Source organism: Typopeltis vanoorti, chromosome 1 (genome assembly GCF_054136105.1).
Source record: "Typopeltis vanoorti isolate ZY-2024b chromosome 1, IOZ_Tvanoo_1.0, whole genome shotgun sequence".
In the NCBI taxonomy this organism is placed as follows: domain Eukaryota; kingdom Metazoa; phylum Arthropoda; class Arachnida; order Uropygi; family Thelyphonidae; genus Typopeltis; species Typopeltis vanoorti.
The window spans coordinates 177,177,546-177,205,175 of record NC_143549.1 but is presented as its reverse complement, the minus strand read 5'-3'; the positions used below and the strand labels follow the sequence as shown (position 1 = coordinate 177,205,175).

Sequence of the window (27,630 nt, the reverse complement as noted above, 5' to 3'; positions counted from 1 at the left end):
GTATCACTGATGGCGTCTTCACATTTTCTGCATATTCTTTTTTGAATTATTTTCAGAAACATTTTGAGAACATGACTCATTAGACTGATCATTCTATAGTCATTACAAGTTTTCACACTTGCTTTTTTAGGTAGCATGATGAAGGTCGACTGCAACCAGTCTTGAGGGATTATGCCTGTATCGTAGATCTTATTAAATAGCTTTACTAATATATTAATGTTGTCACCTTCTAATAACTTTACTATTTCTGCTAGTATTCTATCCGGGCCTAAGGCATTACCATTTTTTAGCTGAGTTCAGTGCACATTCTACCTCTGATCTTAGAATGCACGGACCTTCCATCTGTTCATAAGTATTATCTGGGTGCTGTCTGTTATCAGTAAAGAGTTCTATATACATTTCACCCATTCTTGTATTTTGTCATCCTTTTCGGATATTGTTTCTCCCTTTTTGTTTCAAAGGATACATAGTTGTTTTTTCTTAAATATACCTGAGGTCTCTTTCAGCTTTTTGTGTAGATTAAAATTGTCATGTGTTTCCTGTAGAATTTCTATTTCTTTACATTTTTCATTCATCCAGATTTCTTTTGCTTCTTTGATCTTGCATTTAATAATTTTCTGAACATCTTTATATTTTGTTGGACTATGATTTTTACATGATCTGCATTGATCCATGAGAGAAAGAATTTCATCAGTTATCCAATTTTTTTTTTTATTGCTTTATCAGGACACAGGGTATTGGTACATTTCTCTATGAAGACAGATTTTAATTTGTCCCATGATTCGTCAAACCCTCATGATGTCATCATTCTCGATGCTAGCTCTTGATTCAGATCTTGACTCAATTTGTTTCTTATCTCTGGAATTTTTAATTTTCCTAAATCAAACCTTTTTTGTTTATGTTTATTAAGTATAGCTCTCAGTCTATGTTTTAACTCTGCCACCAGTAGATTATGATCAGAAGCAATATCTACACTAGGATAGGTTTTTGTACTCTGTATAGAACTTTAAAATTGTTGATTAATTAGCAAGTAATCGATTTGGTTTCTGACTATATTCCCATTATTATCCTGTGGTGATTGCCAAGTATACAGCCTTCGAGATGGTAGCTTAAACCATGTGTTTGTAATGATTAGCTCCTCCTCTTGGCAGAATTGAATAATACTCCTTTCTCATTTCTTGTTCCCAGTCCATGTTCGCCAACTACATCTCCACTTCTACCTTTCCCAACTTCTGCATTGAAATCACCCATGACGATGTTAACATCATGCTTTTTTATGTTTTTCATTAGTTCTTTTAATTGATCATAAAATTCTTCAATCTCGGCATCACTCTTGTCAGCAGTAGGGGCATAGACCTATATAAGATTAACATCTAGTGGTTGACCTTTCAGTTTTAATAACATCATCCTATCTGAGTAGAGATGAAGCTCAACAGTGACTTATTGACATCTTTGTTTAATATTATTCCAACTCCATTTTGATGGTTGTTTTCACTACTTCCAGAGTGATACATTGTCATGTAAAGCTAATTAGTCATGTTCACAGAAGTAAATATACCCCTAAAATACCAGAGTATGTCAGAAAACATTCACATTTTATTTTATTTTGCTAAATTCACAAGCAACTATAAATATAAAACCTACCTGTTATTTAATGTTTTCACTGCTAAGCTCGAATTATCCTGAGCAGTTTAAAAATGGTGCTCGTGCTGAGCTGAAGTATTCTTGAGTGCACTTTGGCATTAAAAAAATTTCTGCCAAAACAACTTTTGAACACATTTGAATTTTTCAAGCTTGTGATGACATCTACTATGAATATAATTCTGTTCAACTCAAGCACTTCTTTGTCTGCAGGAAAATATCTACTGGTTCACATACCAGAAGTCTCCTGGCCAACATGTCCCATGGTCAGTCTTCCCAGGGATGGATAGTAAAAATAGCGTAAAATATAAATGCCAGCCATAAGTCATGAAAATTGCATAAATTCACTAGGAAAGAGAGACAGACCAATCAGTGAATAATGATGTGTATAATAGAACAAAATAAGAATGGGAGCAGCTGGCATGTTAGATACAAGTAGTTCTGCTGAATCTTTTAGCCTTCAAGTGTACGGAAAGTTCTTTTTTACCTCCTGCACATGACAATTATAAATTCTCAGATGCTGTACAAAATAAATACAGCAAAAAACATAATATTCACAGATTTTCAACTGACTCTCACAAGAGAAATTTTTCAAAATTTCTATACACTGAGAGTAAGTACTAAATTGGGATGTGTATTGCCAGGTGACAAGTTCCTCAGAATGAAAATAAGCCAATTCCCAATCCTGGTTCTTCCTGCACCAAAAGATGTCTCTTTTAAAGCAGGAAAAACCAAGACAAAAAAAACCACACTAGGTACTGGCATGTGTGTTTAAACACTTCACTTGAAGAGAATATATGGTACAAATGGTACAGTTCTGTGTGCTATGTCCTATTTCAAAAAAATATCATACAATGTTAAATTTTGAAAGAATGTTTGAGATGATGCAGAATATTCAGTATTCTATAAAAACTGAGCAAGATTTTCAATAAAACATACATATATGTCACAGTTTTGATTAACCTTAATTTGAAAAATGAATAGCCTAAAATTCTGCATGTTATTTTTTAATTTATATTATAAAAGAAAATTTGAAAATAAGTAAGCAAGGAGAGCTTGGCTGCCTTCCATTTTAGTATCAGTGAAAAAAAGGTTAAATACAGTATTTGATCTTAACTAATCAATGCTTGCTGAATTAGTGAAATGAACATGCTGCTAATTAGATCAATAAAAGAATAATGTGCAGCATGATTTTTATGGTGTGGCAGTGCAGACATTTATCCAAGACCTACAGAATAATATGGCAAAATGTTTTGCTGCAACAGAATGTTTGCTACATTCTGTTTTTTGAACATATTCATATATTCAAAAACATGTAAAAAAAAGCCACCGTTAAGAATGGTCAGAACTTTTGCATGAATGATTTTTATATATACCTTTGCTTGCAGCAAAATGCTATCACCACACTGTTCTTTTTAAGTTTTCAATAAATTTCTACACTCACTATGCCTTCACAGCTCACAAAATCAAAGTACTGAACGATTCTACTATTACTTCTCTGGTTCATGTATATGGAACAACAGAAACTTAATGTAAATACCAATGGGGTATCACATTTATAATTAATCATATGCATTCAGTGGTGGGGAAAAAATAATAATAATAAAAAAATCAAAGCATAGGATATTTTCTAACTTATCCCCATTTAAGCAATATAATATGCATATGTTCTGTGAACCACTTAACAGAAATTAAGAGGCAAGATAAGTTTTACTTACTAGGTATTCTGATCTTGATTTTACCACTCTGTCCAAATCCTCCCTCAATCATACCTTCTTCACCTGTAGATAGACATACTTTTAGTCCTGAAAATGCAGCAATATTTGTTTCTTTCTTAAACAGTGATCGACCAATTACCTCACATTCATTAATCATCCTTTCTATTATGCCTTCTTTTGATTTTAACTTGTATATTTTAAGATTTGGTAGTTGTGTTTCATTATACTGTTTGCTTGTGAAAACTTCAATAACATTCCCATAAAAAGCAAGCCGACAAATATTGGCATGGATGTCACTGTCTAATCGGGAACCAATTAATAAACAATCCTGATTGAGGAAAACTGGTTTTTCAAATTCAAATAATACATATTGTTTAATAGGTGGTTCTTGAACATTAGAGTTCTTTTCTTTGGGATCACTGTTACCAGTGTCTAACAGCTCTTCTTGATACACATATTCTTGATCAAAATCAAAGGGAATAAACTGAGAGAGTGAACTATTTGATAAAGTTTTTTTGATATCACTCTCGTTTGATAATCGAAAAAAAGTACAACGGGCCATCACAGTTTCATGCATATTACTGATGTGGAATTTACTTTTAGTAGTACAAGCACATTTAAAATATGGAATTTTATGCACAGTGGCAATGCCTCCATAAACCAATGTTACAAAACCTGGAGAACACACTAATCCTCGTTCCAAATGTTTAGGATCAAACTGAGTCACACAAATGCCTACTCTGTCTCCCTATATGGGGAAAAGAAAAAAAAAATGTTTATAGTGACACATAAGTTTCTGTAACATCTATTCAGTTTTACTAATTTCATTAAGTAGGTACTAAAATATTTCTATGCATTATGGTGACTGCATACACAGTATATTACTCAAGAGTATCCAAGCTAGTAAAATCCTGCATTAAACATAACAGAATGTATCACGTTATACTGTAGTGGAGTAATAATTTTAATATGATTACTGAGTCAATGCTACAAAACTACTGCCACTGAATTAAATGAAAAAGATTACAAGGAACTCTACATCATAATATCCATAAAACAATCATTTGGCCAAAAGTATTTATGTAGACACCACACTGCATTCACAATTTTTTTTTTATTTAATTTTAACCATTCCAAAACACATATTTAAGATTTCATGTTGTTTGTTATAACAGATGGGTTGAAATGTAAACTCTCTCAGAATGGCATGCTAGGATTTGGATAGTCTACAGTGAAGTGTTGGGCCAATATTTAAGCAAATAGGACAACTTGACAATAAAAAATTATTTATACAGCCACTCAACTTGGTTCATGAAACAACCATTTCACATAATCAGGAATAATGGAAAAGGAAAAAAAATTAAGCTCAAAGCAGGTAAAAGTCACAATGTAAATATTTGAAAAAGAGAGTAACAATGCAAAACATACAGTAGTTATTTCACAAAACTAGTAGAGTATCTAAATAAATATATTTTACTATTAAGTGGTCTATGCTTAAGAAAAACTTGAACAGTAATTTTATTATACAATTTATTATTGTTTAATAATAAATTAATAATTCTATAAATTATCATTTATCCAGTAAATTTTACGAGACTGCAAGTTGACTGCTAGGAATATGTACAAAGAGATGTCCTAACTAACTATTTTTTTTGTAGGCTTAAGCTTTATGACTCACTTTTGCCTAAAAATGAGATATACTTTTCAAAAATGCTCTGAAATCAATAAGAGAGTACAGGAGACAAGAAAGCAATCTGGGTAGAGCAGTCTATACTGGATATAGATTATCCAACCTATATAATTCACACTAGAGTAATGGTCATCCTTCCATATGATATTTTATGCCACAGAATATTTATAATACATTTATATACATTTTTATAGTATCTTCAGTATAAATCATAAGATTATATATCAATTTATTTATTTGGCTATTAGCTGAATCCCAACTATGATCTTATAAATTGTATGGTTGCAAAGCATCATTATTTTCTTGTGATATTCAGTTTGGTGCTGCCCATTCACTGCTTTGCCTATGTCAGCCTTTGTTAATGTAATATATGAACTACAGTCAGTCCTCAACTTATGATGTATATGACCGCTCCTTATGATGGCCATCCCATTGCTGTCTTTAAGATATTATTTAAGAAATATATCTTGCATTGTACAACGAATGTAACTGCAACATGGACTGAGATGTAGCAGAGTGTACGAATGGTGTTTGAAAGAAGCTGCTCAAAATATATATATATTCATGCATTCATAGGATTAGACAAAAACTTACAAGAAGCTGGCAACAATAGTGCTGCTACTGCTAACCAAAGAGGTGGAGTTAAAGATTGACAGTGAAATTGAATTGATGGAAGCAGACCATACAGAGGAAGACCTTATAGAGTTAGATGAAGAGAAAGTTACAGAAGAGAGTAAAAAATCAGAATATGAAAAAGCTAATTCTCCAAAAAGTTTACAGTGAAAAAACTGCCAGAGGCATTTGCTTCTGTTAATAAAGTAATTTGGTTGCTTGAGGAAATGAATCCCAACATAGAGAGATTTAAAGTAGGAGAATGATGACAGAAAATAAAATCAAACTTGTGCAGACTAAATTGGAAGTAATGTACACATTTTTAAAAACTCTTACTGCCAGCTCACCCCCTGAAGATGAGCCTTCCACAAGTTATCCTCAAAATGCTTTGTTGTAATTTATAAATATGAAAAATCTGTTGAGAAACTAGCCTTCTTAATCTCCATAAATGAATCATCCAATTAATAATGCAACGACTTTGAGGATTGATTAATTTTTATGAGTGCTGAAGGCATGGATCTTGTAAGAAGAGTTTGCAACTTCAAAGTGTGTCTGTTAACTGCATCACTGACATCCTCCATGAATGCTGCATATAATATTATGCATTAAATACATGGAACATTCATGTATTCCTCTGCCAAGGAATACATTGGCAGAGGAATACATGAATTCTGTGACTGTCAGAACAAATTCACTACCTGTTTATCGTAACTGGGTTTTCCTTCCAAAGGATCCAGTACCAGATAGTTTAGATATATGGAAAGCAATTTCTAATTTCTAGCAATTTTAAAAAGTCCTGCTCATCAAATTATTCCTCCAGTTCCAAATTTAAGGGGATTAGTAACTCACCTAGAGCCTGTAGGATTATATTCCAAGCCCATCATGGCATTAACCAGCTATGTACTGCAAAAACAACTGGACTATTTAGTGTTATGGTGAAAGCAACTTACGTTTGTGAGTGGTGGTGGATTTTCCCTTCAGTCGTTTCCGACCCTATGTGATTTTGTAGGTATTGCCCACAAAGTGTTCCTGGTGAGATTTTTTTACTGAGTAGTTCATCACTGTTTTCCACATATCCCCCCATTTTATCTGGGCTCAGGACCGGCATATAACTGGGATGTATTCATGACTGTAATTCATGTGTGTTCAAGGGGCTGGTTTGCCTGTTTTGGGGGATGAAAAACCCGAGTTTCCAGATGGGAAAAACTCTACCTCCGTATGAGACCAGCTAACTCACCTTTCATTGAAAGAGACCAGATAAAGGTTCCTCAGGCCAATGACAGGAATCGAACCCAGGTCTTTCTGACCAAAGGGCTTCGTCTATACTGACTGAGGTACAGAGGCTCTTACGTCTATGATGCCAGCATATTATGTCTGTTAATTGCATATGTTCGTCTTGCAGGATGAAAAATCCTGCCATCTCCACATAAGACTAGCTAACTCACAATCTTCAGCTGAAAAGCACTTATGAAACTTCATGTCCTGGATAGGATTTGAACCCAGGTCTTTGTAACCAAAGAGCATCATCAATACTAAGTGAATTCAAAAACAATTAGAAACCGTGATACATTATATTGGATTTATTGGACCATGATTTTGATAAACATATATACATAATCATCTTATCGTATATGTTTATCAAAATCATGGTCCAATAAATCCAATATAATGTATCATATTTAATAAAAAAGGACCAAATATTAACTATCAAAATTAGAAACTGTTTCTGTATGTGTTAACTACTGTATCCGGGTGTGATGCTTTTGAAAAAATCTGCAAATATGACAACCTAATTCACAAAAAAATCTTCTTACTAATAACACACCAACTGATAAATGGGCAGGGAATATTTTGCAAATTGCTTGCCACCAAAGAAGTAAATATACTTGCCAAAGGATAGGAGAATAATAGTTCCAAAGAGTTTAAACTAAACATTTGGTTATTTATATAATTCGAATACAAACTTATTTATTAATTACTGACCATTTACGAAAAACAAAACTACATTAGAGCCTACCAGTTTCGCCAGCAAACTGTCTGGCTTTTTCAAGGTGTTTACGGAGACATGAAAACTAGTAAATGCAAATTGAAAGGAACATAAAAAACGTTGTAAACCAACTAGTAGCTAAGGTTACATGTTCGCGTGACAGAGAGGACTTATTGTTCTTATTCATTATCACGCATGCGTGTTTGTTGTAAACGTGTAATGTGATTACTGGTTAGCTGTAGTTCAGATTGATTTAGACAGAGGATCAGGTTTTTCCACGAACTGTTTAGGATTGCACCCTGATTTCTGTTGAGGTTTCCACTGGTTATTAACACTATTAATAATATTTAACAATATTATAGTGTTAATAACCAGTGGAAACCTCAACAGAAATCAGGGTGCAATCCTAAACAGTTAGTGGAAAAACCTGATCCTCTATTAATAATATTTAACAATATTATAGCGTTAATAACCGGTGGAAACCTCCGGTTATTAACAGAAATCAGGGTACAATCCTAAACAGTTAGTGGAAAAACCTGATCCTCTGTCTAAATCAATCTGAACTACAGCTAACCAGTAATCACATTACACGTTTACAACAAACATGCATGCGTGATAATGAATAAGAACAATAAGTCTTCTCTGTCACACGAACGTGTAACCTTAGCCACTAATTGGTTTACAACGTTTTTTATGTTCCTTTCAATTTGCATTTACTAGTTTTTCATGTCTCCGTAAACACCTTGAAAAAGCCAGACAGTTTGCTGGCGAAACTGGTAGGCTCTAATGTAGTTTTGTTTTTCGTAAATGGTCAGTAATTAATAAATAAGTTTGTATTTGAGTTCTAAAGCGTATTCCAATAAATGGATTTTAATAATATTGAATAAAACACAGATGGTCTTTCCAGCGATGAGGCTAATAATGCATGCTTTGAAGTCTCAAACATCCTCTTACAAGACCAGCAAAACACCATGTGTCCAGACTTCTCGGCTTTCTTAAAAATATTGAAAGCTGATATCATTGTAGTCATGGGAAAACAATGAACTGAACACAACTGGAAATGATGCTTCTGTGCAACTATACAGGTGGGATGGAGAGGCATAAAATCTCCTAGGAGGAGATGAAGGAAGCGAAATTCTATTAATGACAGAAGAGTAATTCTGGCTAAGGAAAGAGGCAGAAAATGGCAGTACATTGCTGGCTTTGAAACTATTTGGTATGAAGTTGAAATAAACATAATAGTCTATTTTAATATACTGTTATGACAGGAGATGTTTAATTGTTTGCTGATGATGCAAAAATAAGTAGGGCAATCAGGGATGCTACTGATAACCAGCACTTACAGGATAATTTGAATAGGCTGGAAATGTTGGCAAATAATAACGGTTATCAATTAAATGTTAGTAAACGTAATTTAATTCTGCATGATGAATTTCCAGTGACATATTACATTGACAGGGTTATGCTACAAGAAATTGAGGTTAGGGATCTTGGAGTTATGGTGGATAGGAGTTTGAAGTTCAAAGGTCACATAGCAAAAATTGCAAATACAACTCAGAGGATAATGATGTTGAAATGGGCACTGACATATTAAGGATATGGAAGTCATTTTGCCTCTTTACAAGGCCTTGATAGGATTGCACCTGGACTACTGTGTGCAGACATGGTTTCCTGGGTTCAAAGGGGATAAAGAATCCATTGAAAGGATGCAAAGAAGAGCTATAAAGATTATATTGAGATTGTTGAATGTAAATTATGAGGATAAATTGAGAGTATCTAGACTGCAGACTCTGGTTAACAGGAGAAAGAGGAATGATATGACAGAGGTGTATAAATTCTGAAAGGGTGTTACAAGACATCTGATCAATTTTTCGTTATATGGAAGGTGGGGAGAGAACACGGAAATTAAGTTTACACATGGTTAAGAAAGGGGTAAGAACTAGATTTTTTCTTGCACAGAGAAGTGATCCAGTGGAATAATTTGCCTGCTGAAGTGACAAGTACATCTGGTGTGAATGAGTTTAAGAGAAGGTATGACTGCTGGTGAGAGTGATGTATGACCTCCCTCGATGAGTCTTTGACTCCCAGGAGATCTCAGATAATGATAACAATATTCAACAGGATGTTGTTATAGGCATAAGATGTAAGGGGCAAACAAACTGGCTGGACAAGTAAAAAAAAAAAAAAAAAAAGAGGGCCAATTCTATTGGAGATTTTAATTATGGTAATGTGAACTGGAAGACAGTGTATGAAGCAAATGGAGAATTTCTAGAATTTCTGATAGATAACTATGTTAGGCAGTACATGATGAAAGCAACACAATGCTTTAAAATACTGGATTTAGTGATAATCTAACAGGATGTAGGTCTGAATGCAGTATAAACACTTCCTGCTAATGAGAGTGATTGTGTGGTGGTCAAGTATGAATGTCACAAACAAGACAGAATATACTGTGGAACTATAAGGCAAGTGATTATCGGAAATTCCATCATTAATTAACATCAATATCAGGAGATGATGAGTTGCGGAGAAAGAGATGGAGAGAACATGGGAATATGTTAAGATATATCTGATATGTGCAATATATGACTATTATGAGTAAGATGAATATATATATAAAGTAAGAGTGAAATATGGCCAGTGAAAAAGAATATCAATGTGGGAGAAAATATACCACAGTAATGATCAGACATACATAAAATGCTGCTAGAAAAGTGACAAGCATAGTAAGAAAAGAAAAGAAAAAGTGCAGCATGAGAGAGACTAGTCCATCTAGCCAAAAGAAATGTAAGTATTTAAGTGAATTCATCTGCTACATAGCAAGTAAGTAGAATAACAACAACAGGAATAATACTGTTGGATGGTGATAGCAGTAAAGTGACCATATATAAAAAAAGACCTAGCAAAATTGTTTTGAAGTGTATATCACACTGGTGTAAATAATGTTGTGAAACTCCTAGAAGGGAAACAAATCCAAGAGGAGATAGAAGTGAAAGAACCAAATGCATGAGATGGAATATAGTGATGTCCAAAAGTTAAGGACAAACTATTTTTTTTACCTGTATCTGAAAAAATTTCATGACTACAACCAAATGTGGACATAAATTTCGTACAAATTAAATTGCAATACATTTTTGGCAAAAGTTGCAAATTCCCTAAGGATATAGTCAAGGAATTAATGTACAGAGCTCCAAGAAAACTATGCAGAGAGACATTTCAGTATGGAATATGTCCATCCTGAACTGCAATGCAGCTCTCACAATGTCGTACCATATTTTGCCTTTCATATGAGAGATGAAACCCTCACTGATAGACAGTCAGCACAATAAGCAAGAACACCCAACCAAAGCCAATAGGTAGTGTAATTATAGGACTTTAGGACTTCCTGCATCTCTCCTGTTCTATCTTTGTTACTGAAGTGTGTCTGTGTGCATGTGTTTAATACCAGTGTTTTAATCCCTGATTTAACGTTAGTGAAATATAGGAAGTAATAATTAAACATTTTTAGTTATTATCTAGTCTACATTGCTAATTTCTTTAAACACAATGCTGGAGAATCAATGTAAATCCTAAACACCAGGAATATAATGGCCCTGAATGCTTCATCGCATGGAATCCTTAAGTTCTTAAATTAAATACATAATTAAATAATAATAACTATTATTATTATTAAGTGATGCCCATATACCAGTTATTATGGTCTGAATTTTTTACTGTTGAACTTCCAATTTCCAATTCAACTGTGTTCAGTGCAACAAAGGGACAACATGTCGAAATTACACATTGCAATAATTCTTTGACTTAATGGAATTAGATGAACTTCCTGATTTAGGAAATATACTTGAAGTTGCCTGTCAACTCAGTTTTAGTAACAACTGACTCACTTTTACTGAAAAATTTTGGGAAAGAGGTTTCACAATGATATTAATAATTCTGCTTTGACTGGATGAAATTTAAAGAAATTTTGTGGTTCAGATCTATATTAAAAATTATGTACAAAATTTCTTTAACATTCATTGATTTTCATTGAATTCAATTTTGATCTGACCATTATGATTGTGAAAAAATTAAGTAGATGAAATTTTGTCTAGAGATAAATCACCTACACAATGAAGTAATAGGTATGCTTACAGAATAATGTAAAATACAAATTACAAGTCTTGATGACCACCTATTTAGGTTGTCTGCATCTTGGGTAATTGCTAGGTATTATTACAGAACACTTTTAAATAATATTTTTCAAGCAAATTACTTTTTCAATGAATTATAAAAGGAATTCATCAAAAAATTATCGATGAATTGTTTATTTGATGAAATGCCTTTTTGATGAATTGCCATTTGTTAAATTGTGGTCTGATTAATTATTTATTAAAGAAATTTCTTTTTCAATGAACTCTCATTTGATGAAATGTCATTCAGTAAACTGTCTTTCGATTAACTGTTTGCGTGAATTTACATGGAATGCATCAACAGAGAACCTTCCCCCTCACACATGCATCACAATTTCACTCACTTCCCTCCCCCCTCTCCCCAAATTCTATTTTATGCTATAATTCATCTGCAGTCATCATCAGAAGACAATATCTTGGACTTTGCCTTACTGACTATAATATTCGTTATCTTTCTCTTCAACTGTTTTCTTTATGCAAATGCATGATAGCACATAAAACTGACCTGAAATTATCTGCTCCCCACACACACATACACTCCCAATATTCTTTTTTTACTGCTTTGCTATAAATGTAGCAACACATTTTGAAGCTTAAATCCTAAATAAAAGATTAGTTATGTCCCCACACACCTTTTTTTCTTTTAAACTGAAATTCTTTTAACAAGAGAATCTAATTTAGTCCTTATACTAAATTACTGAAAGCTTAAAAAATTACGGCCACTACTATTTGCATAACTAACAATAGTTCAAACTCTGCAATCAGTTGGTGGGGTGGGGGGGGGGTATTGCTCTCAATTCAGTACAGCAAACTGTTCCTTACAACAAATTGTTTCCTTGGTTATATGAGTTTGCTATAGTGAATTTCTACTATAGAATACTTTGACTTCAGACATCCTACTATCATTATTCATAAACACTATCCAACATCATTTAAAGCCATTCAACTATAAATATTTCCCTTTACTACTACTTATTCTTACTTGTCTGATTACAAACTTAGTTCACTTATTTCTCAAACACTATTTACCTGGACTGCTTTTTCAATGGGCTTTCTAAACATCTGAATACTCTTTATTTTCTTGGTAAGCTTCATGGATGGAATTTCAACTGTCTGAATTAAAAAATTGAAAACACATATCAATATACAGATTATGTCTTGCATATCAAACTGTAATTCTTTATCACAGATAAAACAAAATTTCTAAATAATATGTAGTCATATATATTAGTATATACATATATGATATATATTCCGCCTCCCAAACAAACAACAACACTTTCTAATGATACAATTTTATTGTTTCTTTATTTTTCAATTTTAATATCATATGAGGAGGGGGGGGATGAAAAGTTCCGATAAACACCTAGAACAAAAATGATATTAAAGCAACTGATATAACCACAAGAAAGAACATATCATAAAACCCTTTAATTCCCCATGTTTCATCAAATTGTAATAATTTGTTTTTTTTTTCTTTTAGGATATAAGAAAAAATGTCAGAGGTTTTGAAGAAATTCAAAGACACAGAGGTGCAGGCAGTCATCGAGTTTTTCATGCTGCAAGAAAAGTACGCAACTGAGATTCACCAAACTTTGTGTGAGACTTCAGGGAACTGTGCCCCAGGAATATCCAACAGTTGCCAGATGGGTGGCAAAATTTAAAACTGGTCATCCTGAGACAATGAATGTCCCCAGGTCAGGAAGACCTTCCACAGCGATCACACCTGAAAATATTGATAATAAATGAATACCAGCCAAAAACATTACAAAGAGTCTAGGAATATCCACGTTGGTCCCCAAATATTTGAATGCTGACCAAAAGAGAGAAAATATGTGTCATCTCAAAGGATTTTGGGTCATTCTGAGAAATCAGGTGCAAATTTTTGGCTCATACTATGACTGACTTCATCACTATGACCCAGAGACCAAACCATAGTCAATGGAGTGGAGACACAAAGATTCTTCTTCTTGAGTATTCTGCAATTGAGCAGATTCTTCTTTTAGCAGCAGAAACTTTCCTTCCACTCTCTTCTGTTCTGAGCCTTCTCTTTCAAGGTTGTGTACCTGTCTCCATTCAGCATGTCATCTAACATTGTTTTCCTTACTCTCCCTCTGGGTCGTTTTCCGTCTATTTTTCCTTCGATGGCATCTCTGATGATTCCATTCCTTCTCAGAATATGTCTGATCCAATTCCCCTTGCTTCTTTTTATCCTCCTTAACAGATTCTTTCTTCTTCTACTCTTTTCAAGACCTCTTCATTAGTTCTTTTATCTGTCCATTTGATTTTTTCCATCCTTCTCCAAATCCACATCTCAAAGCTTTCCAAAATCTTAATTTCTGCTTTCTTCAATGTCCAAGTTTCAGCTGCACAGAGAGCAACACTCCACACATAACATTTTATTAGTCTTTTCTTTAGGTTTCTATCCATTTCACTTCTGAATAAATTCCATTTTCTATTAAAGGCATCTCTTCCCATCACTATGCTTGCTTTTATGTCACTTTTACATCTTCCATCACACTTCCTAATATGCTAATAACACTTCCTAGGTATTTAAATGTCTTTACTTGATTCAATTTTCCCCCATTTATTCTGATATCCATATTTTCCTTGCTATTTTCATTGCCTTTGTTTTTCTGATGTTAATTTTCATTCCATAATTGATGCAGGATTCCAGTAATCTGTTCAACAGATGTTAGTCCTGTTTCAGTATTTGATAATAATGCCTTGTCATCTGCATATCTTATTGCAAATATATTTGCAACAAGATATATTTGTTGAATAGAACATTGCTTCAGATCAGAATACATATTAAACAAAATTGGCGACAGAAAGGTTATCCATGTCCAAAGAAGTTCCGAACCCAAAAGTCAGCAGAGAAGGTTCTTGCCATGTTTTTTGGGATATGTATGGTGTAATCCTTACCAAGTACCTCAAAAAAAGGTGAAACTGTTACAGCAGCAGATTTTTTATTCAATAGCTGTGAAGGGGGTACTGAAGGAAAAATGCCGCAGATGCACATTGTTTTTGCAGGACAACGTACCTGCTCACACTGATCACGAAACTCAACAGAACAATACACAACTTGGGCTTTCAATGTCTGCCTCATCCACCCTATTCGCCAGACCTAGTCCCATCTGACTATTTCCTATTCCCAAATTTAAAGAAACGCTTCAAAGGAACAAAATTTATCACAGATGATGAAGTCATATCTGCTGCTGAGAAATGGTTTGTGCAACAAGGGAAAAATTTGCAATCCTCTGAGAAAAATTTTTTCTCAGAGGATTGCAAATGATGCAGCAACGTTGTAACAAGTGTATAACACTTCGAGGGGAATATGTACAATAATGTGTAAATTACATGGTTCTACCTCAATTCCTTCATTGTGATTATCACAACATTTCAGCACATCCCCGTATGATACCAGAAAAAGTACATCACATGCCAACTGTTGGTCTTTCAGCAGACAGACATAGAAGAATCTAAAATAAACTAGATACAAAAAAAGTATTCTAATTGCCCACAGAAATTGTGCTCCAGAACTATCATCTGCCTAATACCATCTCTGCTTCTTTCTCATGTGTATTCAGGTCAAAGGATATCCATTGGAAGACAAAAGTACAAACATACAAATAATCAATAATTCATCTGATTTTTACCCACAGATGCAGATGCAAAACATGAATATCTGTGGCAAAGAGTGAAGGATTAGATACAACCATGAGTTATATCAGCTCTATAAAGAGCCTACAATATCTAGTTTCATCCTAAAGTTCAAAAAGTTGCAGCGGTTAAGGCATGTTTTCAAACAGAAAATGACAGTATTCCCAAGAAGGATATAAATGATAAAAATTTTGGTAAAAGATCAAAAGAAGGCCAAGAACCAGATGAATAGATACCTTAAGTCAACAACATCATATTGCAATGTCCAAATTGGAGAAGTAAGGTTTTGGATAGATAAGGATGGAGGTGACAAATTCAGGAGGCCAAGGTTTGATTTGTGGGCTGTACAGCCATAGGAAGAAGAATAAGATATCTTAACTCTTATATCAACTGGCATTTACTCCACAGAAAGTTCATTCTGCAAAAGGGAGAATATGAACAGTCAACTTCTTCTCTACCTGAATGCCTATTCCAGTTAATCAATGAATACCAGTATGGATTCTGCAACTCTCAATCCATGGCAAATCTCCCAGCCTACATCACTCACCTCTAGACACATGCCATGGAAAAGTTTGAGCATTTAATCAGATCAGGCCTGCTCAGTAAATTGCTGTTCTTTGGTGTATCTTCCATCCTCTGTAACTGGACAGCTTTCTCTCTGGTCAATCATATGTACATCATAGTGGATGGGTCCTCTCTTCAGACATCTTTGCCAATGAAGTGAGGCTCCATGACTCTGTTCCATTGCCCACCCTCTTTCTTCTATATATAAATGACCTTCTCTCACTAACCCCTAATTCTATCCATTGTTTTGCTAATGATGGTCCACTCCGTTTTTTATGCTTGTTTGACAAATCCAGTACACCTCAAACTTCAAGATCTTCTACAAACAGTAGTGCCTTAAACACAACTCTCACACATTTTTAAATGGAGTGAGGATAAATTAATCAGTTTCAATGCTACCAAGCCATAGTCCTGACTTGTTTCTTGCAAAAAAAAAAAAAAATCTCAATTCACATTTCTTTACCTTTAATAATACACAAAAATTACCAGACAGGAGTAGATTCTTTCCAGCCTCTAGAAAACCAGCTGTTCTTTTCTGCTCAAGATGCTACTTTTCATCCATTCAGCTACTAACTCTGTACAAATCCCAAATTATTCTCAAGTTTGGGGTGAGAACCAAAACTTCTCTCAAAATTCTTGTTGCTGCCCAGCAAGTAGTCTGCTAACCAATGATCTTCTCTCTCTCAATGACTATCCCAATCTCACTCAACTAAAACACTATCTCACAAATGTGGTCTGTTTCAGCTTTGTTTCTTCTACAGGTACTTCCATGGGCCGTGTTCTGCCAAGCTAACATCTATCATTTCTGCCAAGCCTGTAAAAACATGTGCAGCAACCACTACCCAACATCTTTTTACAGTTCAACTGCAAATCCAAAAATATTCAATGCAATAGTATCTTCATATACAGAATTTTGCTGATATAGTATGATCAAATTCACAGTATAATTTAACAAATGCAGCAGCATCCCCCTTCTTGGATGTACTGATATGATTAAAGATTAACCTTGAAATACACAGAGAAAACTAATATCTACCTAATAGTGAGTATACCTATACTATCTTTAAAATGTTTGGACCTACAAATCAGTCCTAACTACCCTATGAGCCAAAATAGAGTAGTTATGAAGACCAAATACTAAAATGCCAAGTAGAATTCATTATCATAATTGGATACGCTTGATAGTGTTACAGAATGAACAACACTGAATAAAAGATATACTCACACAAAACAGGTTATTTTATGATTATGCCAAATCAAATAAGGCAATAAGCAAGGAGCAGATCTTCCATGTGCGCTACAAGCAGGTAGCAACTGCAATGTAAATATTTGAAAAAGAGAGAGTAACAATGGAATGCACACTTGTGCTATGTACGCACCTAACAGTTGCTGGCATTATGTGTGCCAGTGACTTCCACATGTGCTAAATGTTTTATGAAAAAGGACCATATTTGGTGTAATATCATGCCTTTTGTTTTTCTTGCACTGTTATTTCATGTTTTATCATTCCCACTGACTCTTCGAATGATCTAGAGTAGAAACTATAATTATGTAGATCATTTCACTTTGCTGCCACCATACTTCATGTTGGTTTGGTTTCCTTTTTCTCTCCACATCATTAAAATGTTTGGACATGTGTCTCGGCCAACTTGCCTGTCTGTCCTACGTAAAGCAATTTACACCTGGTGATTTTGTAAATGCCAAGTTTCTTAAGTGGAGGTTTTGTTTTTATTTTGATTTATGGCTGAAGCAACTCATGGGCTGTGAGGCTGGTGTATTATGTATGTTAATTGTGTGTGTTCCAATGGCCAGTCTGTCTGTTTTGAAGGATGAAAAACCAGAGTTTACAGGAGGGGGAAAACGCTCTACCTCTGAATGAGACCGGCTAACTCACCTTCAGTTGAAAAGCCCTGATAAAGGTTCTTTGCATCCTAGATGGAATTCAAACCCAGGTCTTTCAAACCAAAGTGCACCGTTGAAACCAAATGAGCTACGGAGGCTCTCTCTCTTAAGTGGTGGATGGCAATGTATTGGATGCCTAAATAGATCATCATCATCATCAAATTCCTGCCATGTACCCTCAAGGGGTGTACAGGATATGACAGAACTGCATGAAAAAATTACATCATTACTAACTTCCTATCTATAATTTTCCTCCAAATCAGTCTGTTACTTGTCAAGACTCCAACATTATCAGATCTTATATTTCTATCGTCTAAGGCACTTTGTACCGTATCAATCCACCTATATCCTGGTCTTCCTCTGGGTCGTTTTCCTGCCAACCTGGCAGAGAACACTTGTTTTGCTAATCTTTCCTCTCCCATTCTATTTAAGTGACCATACCATCTGAGATTAGCTCTGCTAACGCATTCCTGGATGCTGACAATGTCAAGTTCTTTCCTAATATCCTCATTTTTAATATGATATTGCCATTGATGCCATTTGTTCACGCCTCTAATCTTTCTCAGGGCTCTCATATCTGCGGTCTCTAGTCTTTGGTCAAGTGTTTTACTTCTGACCCAGTTCTCAGATCCATAAGTTAAAATTGGTTTGAACACTGTCTTGTATACAGCTAATTTAGTGTTCCGACTAATTTCTCTCTTATTCTATATGAATTTATTCAATTGACTTCCCACGATACCAGCTTTGCTGATTCTGTTGTCTATTTCTATATTTAGTTTACCATTTTCAGTAAAAATTGTGCCTAAGTAGCTGAAATGTTTTACTTGTTCCACAGGTTCTCCATTCACAACACAGTTGACATTTTCAATGATTCTACCTATTTTCATTGTCTTTGTCTTTTTATTGCTGACCTTCATACCATATCTATTACAACAGCTATTCAATTTAGTGAGAGAATCTTGCAGACTTGTAGCGGATTTATTTAGAAGTATAACATCATCCGCATAAAGCAAAGAGCTGACATTAACATCTCCAATTTTGATATCAGGTTTAATACCACATTCCTTCATAATGTGATCCATATAGATAATGAATAATAGAGGGGATAATGTACATCCTTGTCTCACGCCAGATTTAACATTAAACCATCTTCCTGTACTTTCTTCAATTCTAACTGCTGACTCACAACTCAAATAAAGACTAAGTATTGCTTGATATAATGCCCCACTGACACCATATAACTGCAGCGTATTGAATAGCTTCTCTCTTGGCACCTTGTCATATGCCTTTTCCAAATCGACAAAACTTAAATACAGATCTTTGTTATATTCCCATGCTTTCTCGACTATTTGTCGTAAAGTGAAGATCTGATCCTGACAGCCTCTATTTGGCCTGAATCCAGCTTGTTCTTCACCAAGCTTTTCTTCCACAATTCTTCTCAACCGTTTCTCAAGTATACTTGCATAGATCTTGCCAGGAACACTCAGTAGGGAAATACCTCTGTAATTCTCACATTCAGTTTTATTTCCCTTTTTATATATGGGTACTATGAGAGCTCTACTCCAATCATCGGGAATTCGTCCCTCTGTCCAGGCTTTCTGAACTATGCAGTGCAGCCACTGTAAGACTCTTATACCACCATACTTCAGCATTTCTGGTCGAATATCATCTACTCCTGCTGCCTTTCCACATTTCAAGCCTTTGATGGCTTTTTCGACTTCAAGTATGGATATGTATTCCTGACTGCATGCCTGGTAAGTGTTTTTTATCACTGTGCTGTCATCACTTGTTGTTTCATTTAGCAGTTTTTCAAAGTAATTACTCCATACTTCAAGGATATCTTTTTCTCCTGTTTTCATTTCACCTTTATCATCTCTAATTCCTTTTACAGCACTCTTTCCTCCATTCCTAAGCTTCTTCAACAACCTCCAGAATATTTTGCCACCTTCTTGATATTTATTTTCTATATTCTTGCCAAAGTCCTCCCATGACTTTTGTTTAGCTAGTTTTACACACTGTTTAGCTTTCTTACATTTGTCTCTGTATTCTGTAAGAGTAAAAGCTGACTTATTTGCCAAGAACTTTTGATATGCTTTCTTCTTTTCCTTCACTGCCTCTTTAACTTCCTGTGTCCACCAGGGAGTTCTGATTTTTTTATCCTTGCACACAACCTTACCACATGCCTCTCTGGCAGAATCAATTAATGTTTCCTTCAGAGTTTGCCACTGAATCTCCAAGGTTTGATTCCTGTTCTCAAACTCTTTCATTTCTTTTCAATAATATTTCTGTATTTTAGTCTACAGTTCACATCTGAGAGCTGCTCAACTTTTATTCGCTTTAAAACTTTCTTACATGTTATTCTTTTCAATATGAAATTCAATTTTATCCTGCTCAAGACTAAATAGTGATCACTTCCAATTTCAAATCCTCTGTACACTCTGGTGTCCTGCACCAAAGAGAAAACATCACTATCAACAATAACATAGTCAATGAGATTTTTCTTATTCCTAGCCTCTTCTCTCCATGTGAATTTGTGCACATTTTTATGTTGGAACATGGTGTTAGTAATAACCAGTCCATGTCCTGAGCAGAAATCCAACAGATATTTGCCATTATTATTAGCTTTGCTCTTTTCTCCAAATTTTCCCAAAATATTTTTGTATGTCTCACAATCATTTCCTACTCTGCTATTTAGATCCCCAACAAGGACCAACTTTTCCTTTTTCATTGTGTCAGTTGCTTTTTCTAAAGCCTCAAAAAATTCCTCCACTTCTACCTCAGTAGAACCTTCTGTGGGACTATAGGCACAAATAAGTCTCATTGTCCAGTTCCCCATTCTCATATTTGCCCACATTACTCTACTTGAGACTGACTGCCATTCAAGAAGATTAGCCTCGTATTTTGTGTTGAATACTATGGCTACTCCTTCTTTTCCTTGATTGTCATTGCCTGAATATAACATTTTGTATTTATTGCTCAGAAAGATCTCACCAGTTTTGGTCTTTTTTGTTTCAGTCGCCCCTATTATGTCGATCTGGTACTTATCTAATTCCTCAGCTAGCTCCATTTCTTTGCCATTCAGGCTTCTTACGTTGATAGTACCGATCTTTAACTCTGGTGATGTTGAGTTGGAGTTTTCAGATTTGTTCCAGTAGCTGACTTTTCGCTGTTCGCCCTGGTTCCCTGGCGAAAACAACGGGGGCCTTGTTTAACCGGGCGACGCCCCAGCCGGCATGAAATTTTGTCATGTTGTACCATCATTTTTTATTTTGGTTTAACCAATAAGAATACAATTTGGTCGGCTAAATCCCAAATTGCCAGCCCATCCTCGTTCGTTCAGTATCAAAGTAGATACCCAACAGGGTGCACCACGAGAAGGTGAGGATTGGACATTAGGTCAGAAGCCCTGGTCGGTTCTCCGCATTCCTTTAAAGGCTATGTGGAGGTCTCCTCTCAGTTATACAGCTTTGACCCTTAAGCACCCCCGCCTAAATTGATTAGAAATCTTATTAAAGGGGTAGAAGGCACTTTGATACTCTGTTGATGGTCCAACTTAATCTTGTCTGTAACTGACCAAATGCAGGGAAGAATTACTACTCCTCTGAAAACTTGTCATGTTCATCTGGTTGTTTGAGGAGGGGGGGGGGGTTAATGTAGAATTTTGTTCAATATTCTGTTATAAACATTCTTTGTAGAATGGAATTGAGCTTTTTCTTCTGCTAGAGATTTATATATTCTATCTCTTATGGTTTATATAATATCAGTTTTTTGCACCAGATGGTGATGGGACAGGATGTGTAAGCATTGTTCAGTATGAGGTGGCTTAATATAAACTGAGTAAGTTAGCTTGTTTTGCTCAGATACTTCTACAAGCATATTTAAAAATGGAATGATCTGTTGCTTTCTAATTCAAAAGTGAATTTTATACTAGAATGAAAACTGTTTGGGCATGAGACAGATTCTTGTAGTTGTTTAGTAGAGCCAAGCCAAATGATGAAAATATTGACACAAAGTAGCCACACTTTAGGCCATGTTCTATATACTACTCTAAAGCTTTCTTTTCTCAAACCACTCCATGAACATGTTTGCTAGTAATGGAGACAGAGAGAAGCCCATTGCTAGTCCTTCTTCCAATTCAAAAAATTCTTCTTAGAATTTAAAGGTGTTGAAACAATGCTTAAAAGTTTCATGGTATCTGGTAGACATGGATCTTGGAGTAAATGCATAGTTTTTACTCTCCAGGCACACATTGGTGAACAAATTAGTGATGTCAAAACTTGTGAGTTGATCAGCTGGTTCTACCATAAGATCCTTTGTATGTTCAATGAAGTGTGCTGTGTTTCTTATAAAAAGAGTCTGTTTTTCTGAAGTCAGGGCTTACCAGGTTTGCAGATACCTGGCTAACAAGATGTCAAATATCTAGCATCTACAAGAAATCTTAGTGGTATGTCTTGCTTGTGTATTTTTTAGAACACCATAAATTCTTAGGAGTGGGAGAAAGGGGTGTCTTGATACAAGACATTTTTGGTGTCTCCAGTCCAGTTATCAAATCTTTAATTTATATTACTGGTCTTGATGTTACATTGTTCTGTTGGGTCAAAGTCAAGTTTTGTATAGGTAGTGGTATAATTTAGTAGAATTTGCATTTTTTCCATGTATTCTGTTGCATTCATGATAACTGTTGTATTGTTCATATCTGCTTTCAAGCCTACAATGATTTTATCCTGTCTAATACCATGTAGAGCTAATCATTCCCTTTTTTTTTTAAGTGTTTTTATGTGGAAGTTTTGGCTGAAGAAGCATCTATACTTCTTCCACAGCCATTTTTATGTGAATAAACTCTGGTAAATCTTTCAAAACTCTTTGTGTGCGAGGATATATTAATAACTAGTTCGTTACAAGGTAAATGTTTACTGTGATTGTCTTTTCCTTCAGGTTTTTGAATTTTTTTTCTTCATTCTTTCTTTGCTGACAGTGGAAATGTGTTTGGATTTTTCATAAGTAAGCTCGTCAAAACTGTTCCAAATATTAGCAGGTATGGAAGATGATAAATTTAAATAAAGTGTGTATGATTGGCTATCAATTTGAGAAATGCCACCTCTGTCTGATGGTAAACTCTTGAAGCTCATTTAGAGGTAAACTTGCAGTACAACCTTAAAAACTGAGGCATCATTATCTTGATATCTTATAAGGAATGTCTGTTAAGATATATTTTTGCTTAATGTATAATTTCAAATTTACTCACTTCAAAAAGTATTAACTTAATGTGAAATTGGATTTCATTGCAAAATCCAATGTGGTATATGAGAATCCAATTCTTCTGTGGTATATGAGAACATGATGAAATTATTTTTTATTTTTATTTTATTTACTATATCTGTTACCGCTAAAGTGCAGAAATCAGTTATTCTGCAGATTATCTAGGTATTGTGCAGATTAACTACGGTGATCCGTTAATGTGCAGAAAATTGTTTAATTTCTCAAATTACCTAGGTAATCTGCACATTACCTACTAGGCACTCGTTAAAGTGAAAATAAGATCTTTGCTGGAACAACAGCAACGTTTCTGTATGTTTAAATTAAGATAATGTTATTTATTTATTTTTTGATATCTAAAGAATCAAGTTAATACAATCAAACAATCAACAAATTAGTTGATAGAATCAATCATCAATCAATTAATATAATACAAGGAATCAAACGGTTTAAAATATTATTACAATTAAGAAAAAAAACATATGATAAAATTATGTTTTACTTATTAAAAAACCAAACTAAAAGTGGAGGGAGAGGGGGGAAGGAGTAGGGAAAGGAAACGAGAGAAACAAACTTTTGAACTTTAACAATACGGAAGCCGTTAATGTGCACATTACCTAGGTAAAATGTGGAAAACTCTTGATTCCGCACGTTAACGGAGCAAATCAGTTAATCTGCAGATTAGCTAGGTAATGTGCACATTAACGGTTTTCACACTTTAGCGGTAACATATCTACTGATGATGTGAACAGTTTATTTCATGAAAATAGTTGAGCGCCTGAATAAACATTTTCTACTATGAAGTTATTCTGTGGTTTAATACCAGCATTACAATTTCATCATATCATTATACCACACAAGCCTCTGCAACAGGAAGACAGCATGTTATTTCAAGATATCTCTCTTGTTGAAACATAGATGAGAAAGTTGTACTTCCACTTGTAGGAAGTACATCTATCCAAATTATGGTAATTCTCAGAAATCGTAACATAAAAGCTGTATAATAAAATTCCTTTATTAATTGGAAAAACGACCAGGAATGTAAGAAATTAAATTCATCTGCAGTAGCACATCCTTTAAGGTGAATGGAAAAGTCTTCAGAAATATGAAAATAAGGGAACACAAAGCTATGTTAACTAGTAACATTGACAAAACTGGACTGAGTAAAATAAACTGACTATATGAAACATGGAATTATTATTATTATCCTAAGACCCCATGGAGTCAGACTCATCTAGAAGGTCCCTTTTATCATACACACAGCTCATCGTACCGTGCCTTAAACACATTCAAATTCTTTGCAGACACCATGATCTCAGGCAATGCATAACACATTCTAGCATTCACCACCCTTCATGCAAAAAAACCTGCTTCTCACTTCATTGAAGAATAAATGCATATAAAATATCATATGCATAAATGCATTTGATTTTTTTCTTTCTTGCCTGCTTTTATTTGTCATTTTTTATTGAAGATTTTTGTACCAAATTATTTAAAAGTATGAAATTGACATAAATCATAGTTTAATATAACTTTCCTTAATAATGTCAGTCACCAAAGAATGCTGCCTTGTACTTGACACCAAATCATTTTCCATCATGTTCTTCAATTCCAAAGGACTGCTGAATTTCTTTATTATTTTAGGAAGTAGGAAGTACATATTTAATTTCTTACATAAAACTCCTCTGATCTTGGCAATCCCTACTGTGATTAAATGCAAGTTATTCTTCACCAATTTCTTCTGAAAATAAATTTTTCTCTATAATTTCATATTTAGTTTTATCTCCCCCTCTCCTAATTAGTAGAATAAGGACTGATAATCTGGGATTAGCCTTTTGAATTATACAGAAGTTATGCTAAAACTTTAATGCTGATATATTTCAAGTTGAATATCATCTTCTCTAGCTAGCTTTCTACATTTTAGGTTTCCATGATTTTTTTTTTACATCAAGAATTGAAAATATAGTTCTGACTGCATTCCCCCAGTAATTTTTTAACAATTTAATCATTTGTTATCTCATTTAATAATTTTTCAAAGTAATTATTCCAAATATTCAGGATACCATCATGTTGTAATATCTTGGATTCTGTCTGGTTGTACAATTACATTCTATTAAAAAATTCCCAAGTTACAAGCATTATAGATATAGTATGTACCAATACTAAGATGATGATGACAATAATAATATGAATATGGAAATAACAGTAATCATGTTGTGAGTTTATGTGTGCCTGATGGAGCATTCAAAAATGATTAATCTCAGGCATAATCAAATATACTAGTAAAATAGCTCTGGTATGTGAAACTTTTTTTTTTTTTTAAACATAAGAATTTCATGTTTACTAGCATGTGTAATTTAATATGTTTGTCAAACTTTTCTAGCTGATGCACTTGGACAAAGCATATAATTCAGCAGTCCATAGATCCCATTCTCCACCTTTTACCATCAGAGGTGAGCCTTTTTATGCCTTTCCCTAAGTGCAAAATTCTGAAGTAGTTGGCATAGCATACACAACCTTAATATTTTTCAGTGGAAAATTAAGTCAGAGGAAAATCAGGATAGGAATGAGATCTATTGCGAATTATACCAAAAAGTGAGACTTGAAAAGTATTTAATTGTTTATTCAAGTTTGGGCATTCAAGGATTTAAGTCTGTATCAAAAAAAGTACAAAATACTGTATATTAATGTGAAGAATGGTACACCTTCTTTCAGACACTGGTAAACCTACTGTTTGTTAAGTTTTCCAAGATGGAGAGTTTTAGTCGCATACCCAAGCTCCATATTCAACCAATTTCTGCTTTTTGTGACATATCTGCTAGTTCTACAAGTGTCTATATCTTTCAATGAAAGTTTATGCTTGATACTTTTTAAGTACCTCCATTTATGTAAAAGGATTCCTTATGCACTGAAATCCTGTCTCCTGTTCCGTAAATTTTTAAATTGATTGCATAGGCCCCTTGTGGATGCTGTTTGAGTTTCAGATTTGTCAAACTCTCCAAATCTTGAATATCAAAGCATTTCTGCCAGAATTCCATTTTTGTGCAAATTGCGCTTGCTTCATTATGAACGTCAAAGAATGCTGAAAATATTGGACAGGTGTGGTAGTCGGACAAGCTAGAAGAAATCATGCATGTGATCGGAAATATAAAATATTTGACTTTCACTATCATGGAGGTAGATTTAAATCTCATAACTGTTTTAAGGCTATCTGGTATATTATCAGCAGCAAGTTGCTCATGATGAATGCTGCAGTGAATTACACATCAGTTGAATCAGTTGCAAAGGTGCACCTGATTCAACACGTGAAGAAAGATTCTTCCTTTCACCAGTCACTACTGCAGCACTGTCAGTGCAAAAATGAACACATCATGTCCAACCCACTTTATTATGTACCAGAAAATTATTTTACTCTTAGAAAATATCTACTCCTGTCATCTTAGCAGGCATTATTTCAGCAGAACAAAAATTTATTGCGTGCATTCCCTAATTATTCATATCTGACATATTCAAGAAGATTAGATTTGCCAACTAAATCAGTGGACTAGGCAAGTTGAAGCATAAAGTACATACTCTGACATTAATGAGAAAACAGCCAATATTTCACATTTTCAATCATTCATGTTATTCGATATTTAATTATATCATTAGAAAGGGATGCTTTTGCAATATATATTCTTTGATTTTTGCCCAAGAGTAATTTCTGCAGCAGGTTTAATCAAGTTTTCTGCCACAGTATGATATTTCATGTTCTTAGGCACCAGTAGTGATACTCTGTATGAAGCCTCTGCAACACTGGTATTTTCTCCACAACTGGTGATGAAATGCATTCTTATTATGGGTTATTGCTTTGCATTTGGAAAATTTCATTGCTTCATTTGAAAGGGTTTCATAACACAAAACTGTGCAGGCTGGAATCTTTTTTTATCTAGCTAGAAATATCCCAGTTTTAAAAAATCAATATTACATTTTTCTTTATATCCTTTTTTTGTTTTATTGTCTTGATTATTTTTCATAATCAAAACAATAAAACACTGCAACCTTTATGCTATGAATTTCACTGCAACCTTTATATGCCATGAATTTCTTTACACTTCCTCATTTTTTCAAATAGGATAATCATTCTATCACCAGTTTCAATGTGGCATTCCCTAATAAATATATTTTTTGACTAACCTTGTGTGTCAGTTAATAGGCCCAATAAGTAAAAATAAGTTAATTGTTATTACAGTGATTGTAAATGTGGAAACTCTTATTGCTCTCAAAAATATGAGGATGAGCATTATCATCTTTGTAAGATAAATGTATCCCCTATTGACGGATGAATATAGGGGTGCAGGACATCATCTCTATCAGTTGTGGCATTCGTGGTTCCACCAAGAAGCACATGCAGGTTGATGCGTCTACCTAATGAGATTTCTCCCCAAA

General features: G+C 34.3%; 1 protein-coding gene across 3 annotated transcripts in view; it reads right to left on the bottom strand.

Annotated features, from left to right (window-relative positions):
- Positions 1-27,630, bottom strand: part of eEFSec (eukaryotic translation elongation factor, selenocysteine-specific) — a 101,472-nt gene that overhangs the window by 13,393 nt on the left and 60,449 nt on the right. For all 3 annotated transcript variants that reach the window (XM_090400152.1, XM_090400136.1, XM_090400144.1), the window contains 2 exons: positions 12,847-12,930; positions 3,360-4,107 (listed from right to left, as the gene is read on the bottom strand). In XM_090400152.1, coding sequence (XP_090256278.1) covers positions 3,360-4,107; positions 12,847-12,930 — 832 coding nt within the window. The remainder of the gene's footprint in view (positions 1-3,359; positions 4,108-12,846; positions 12,931-27,630) is intronic.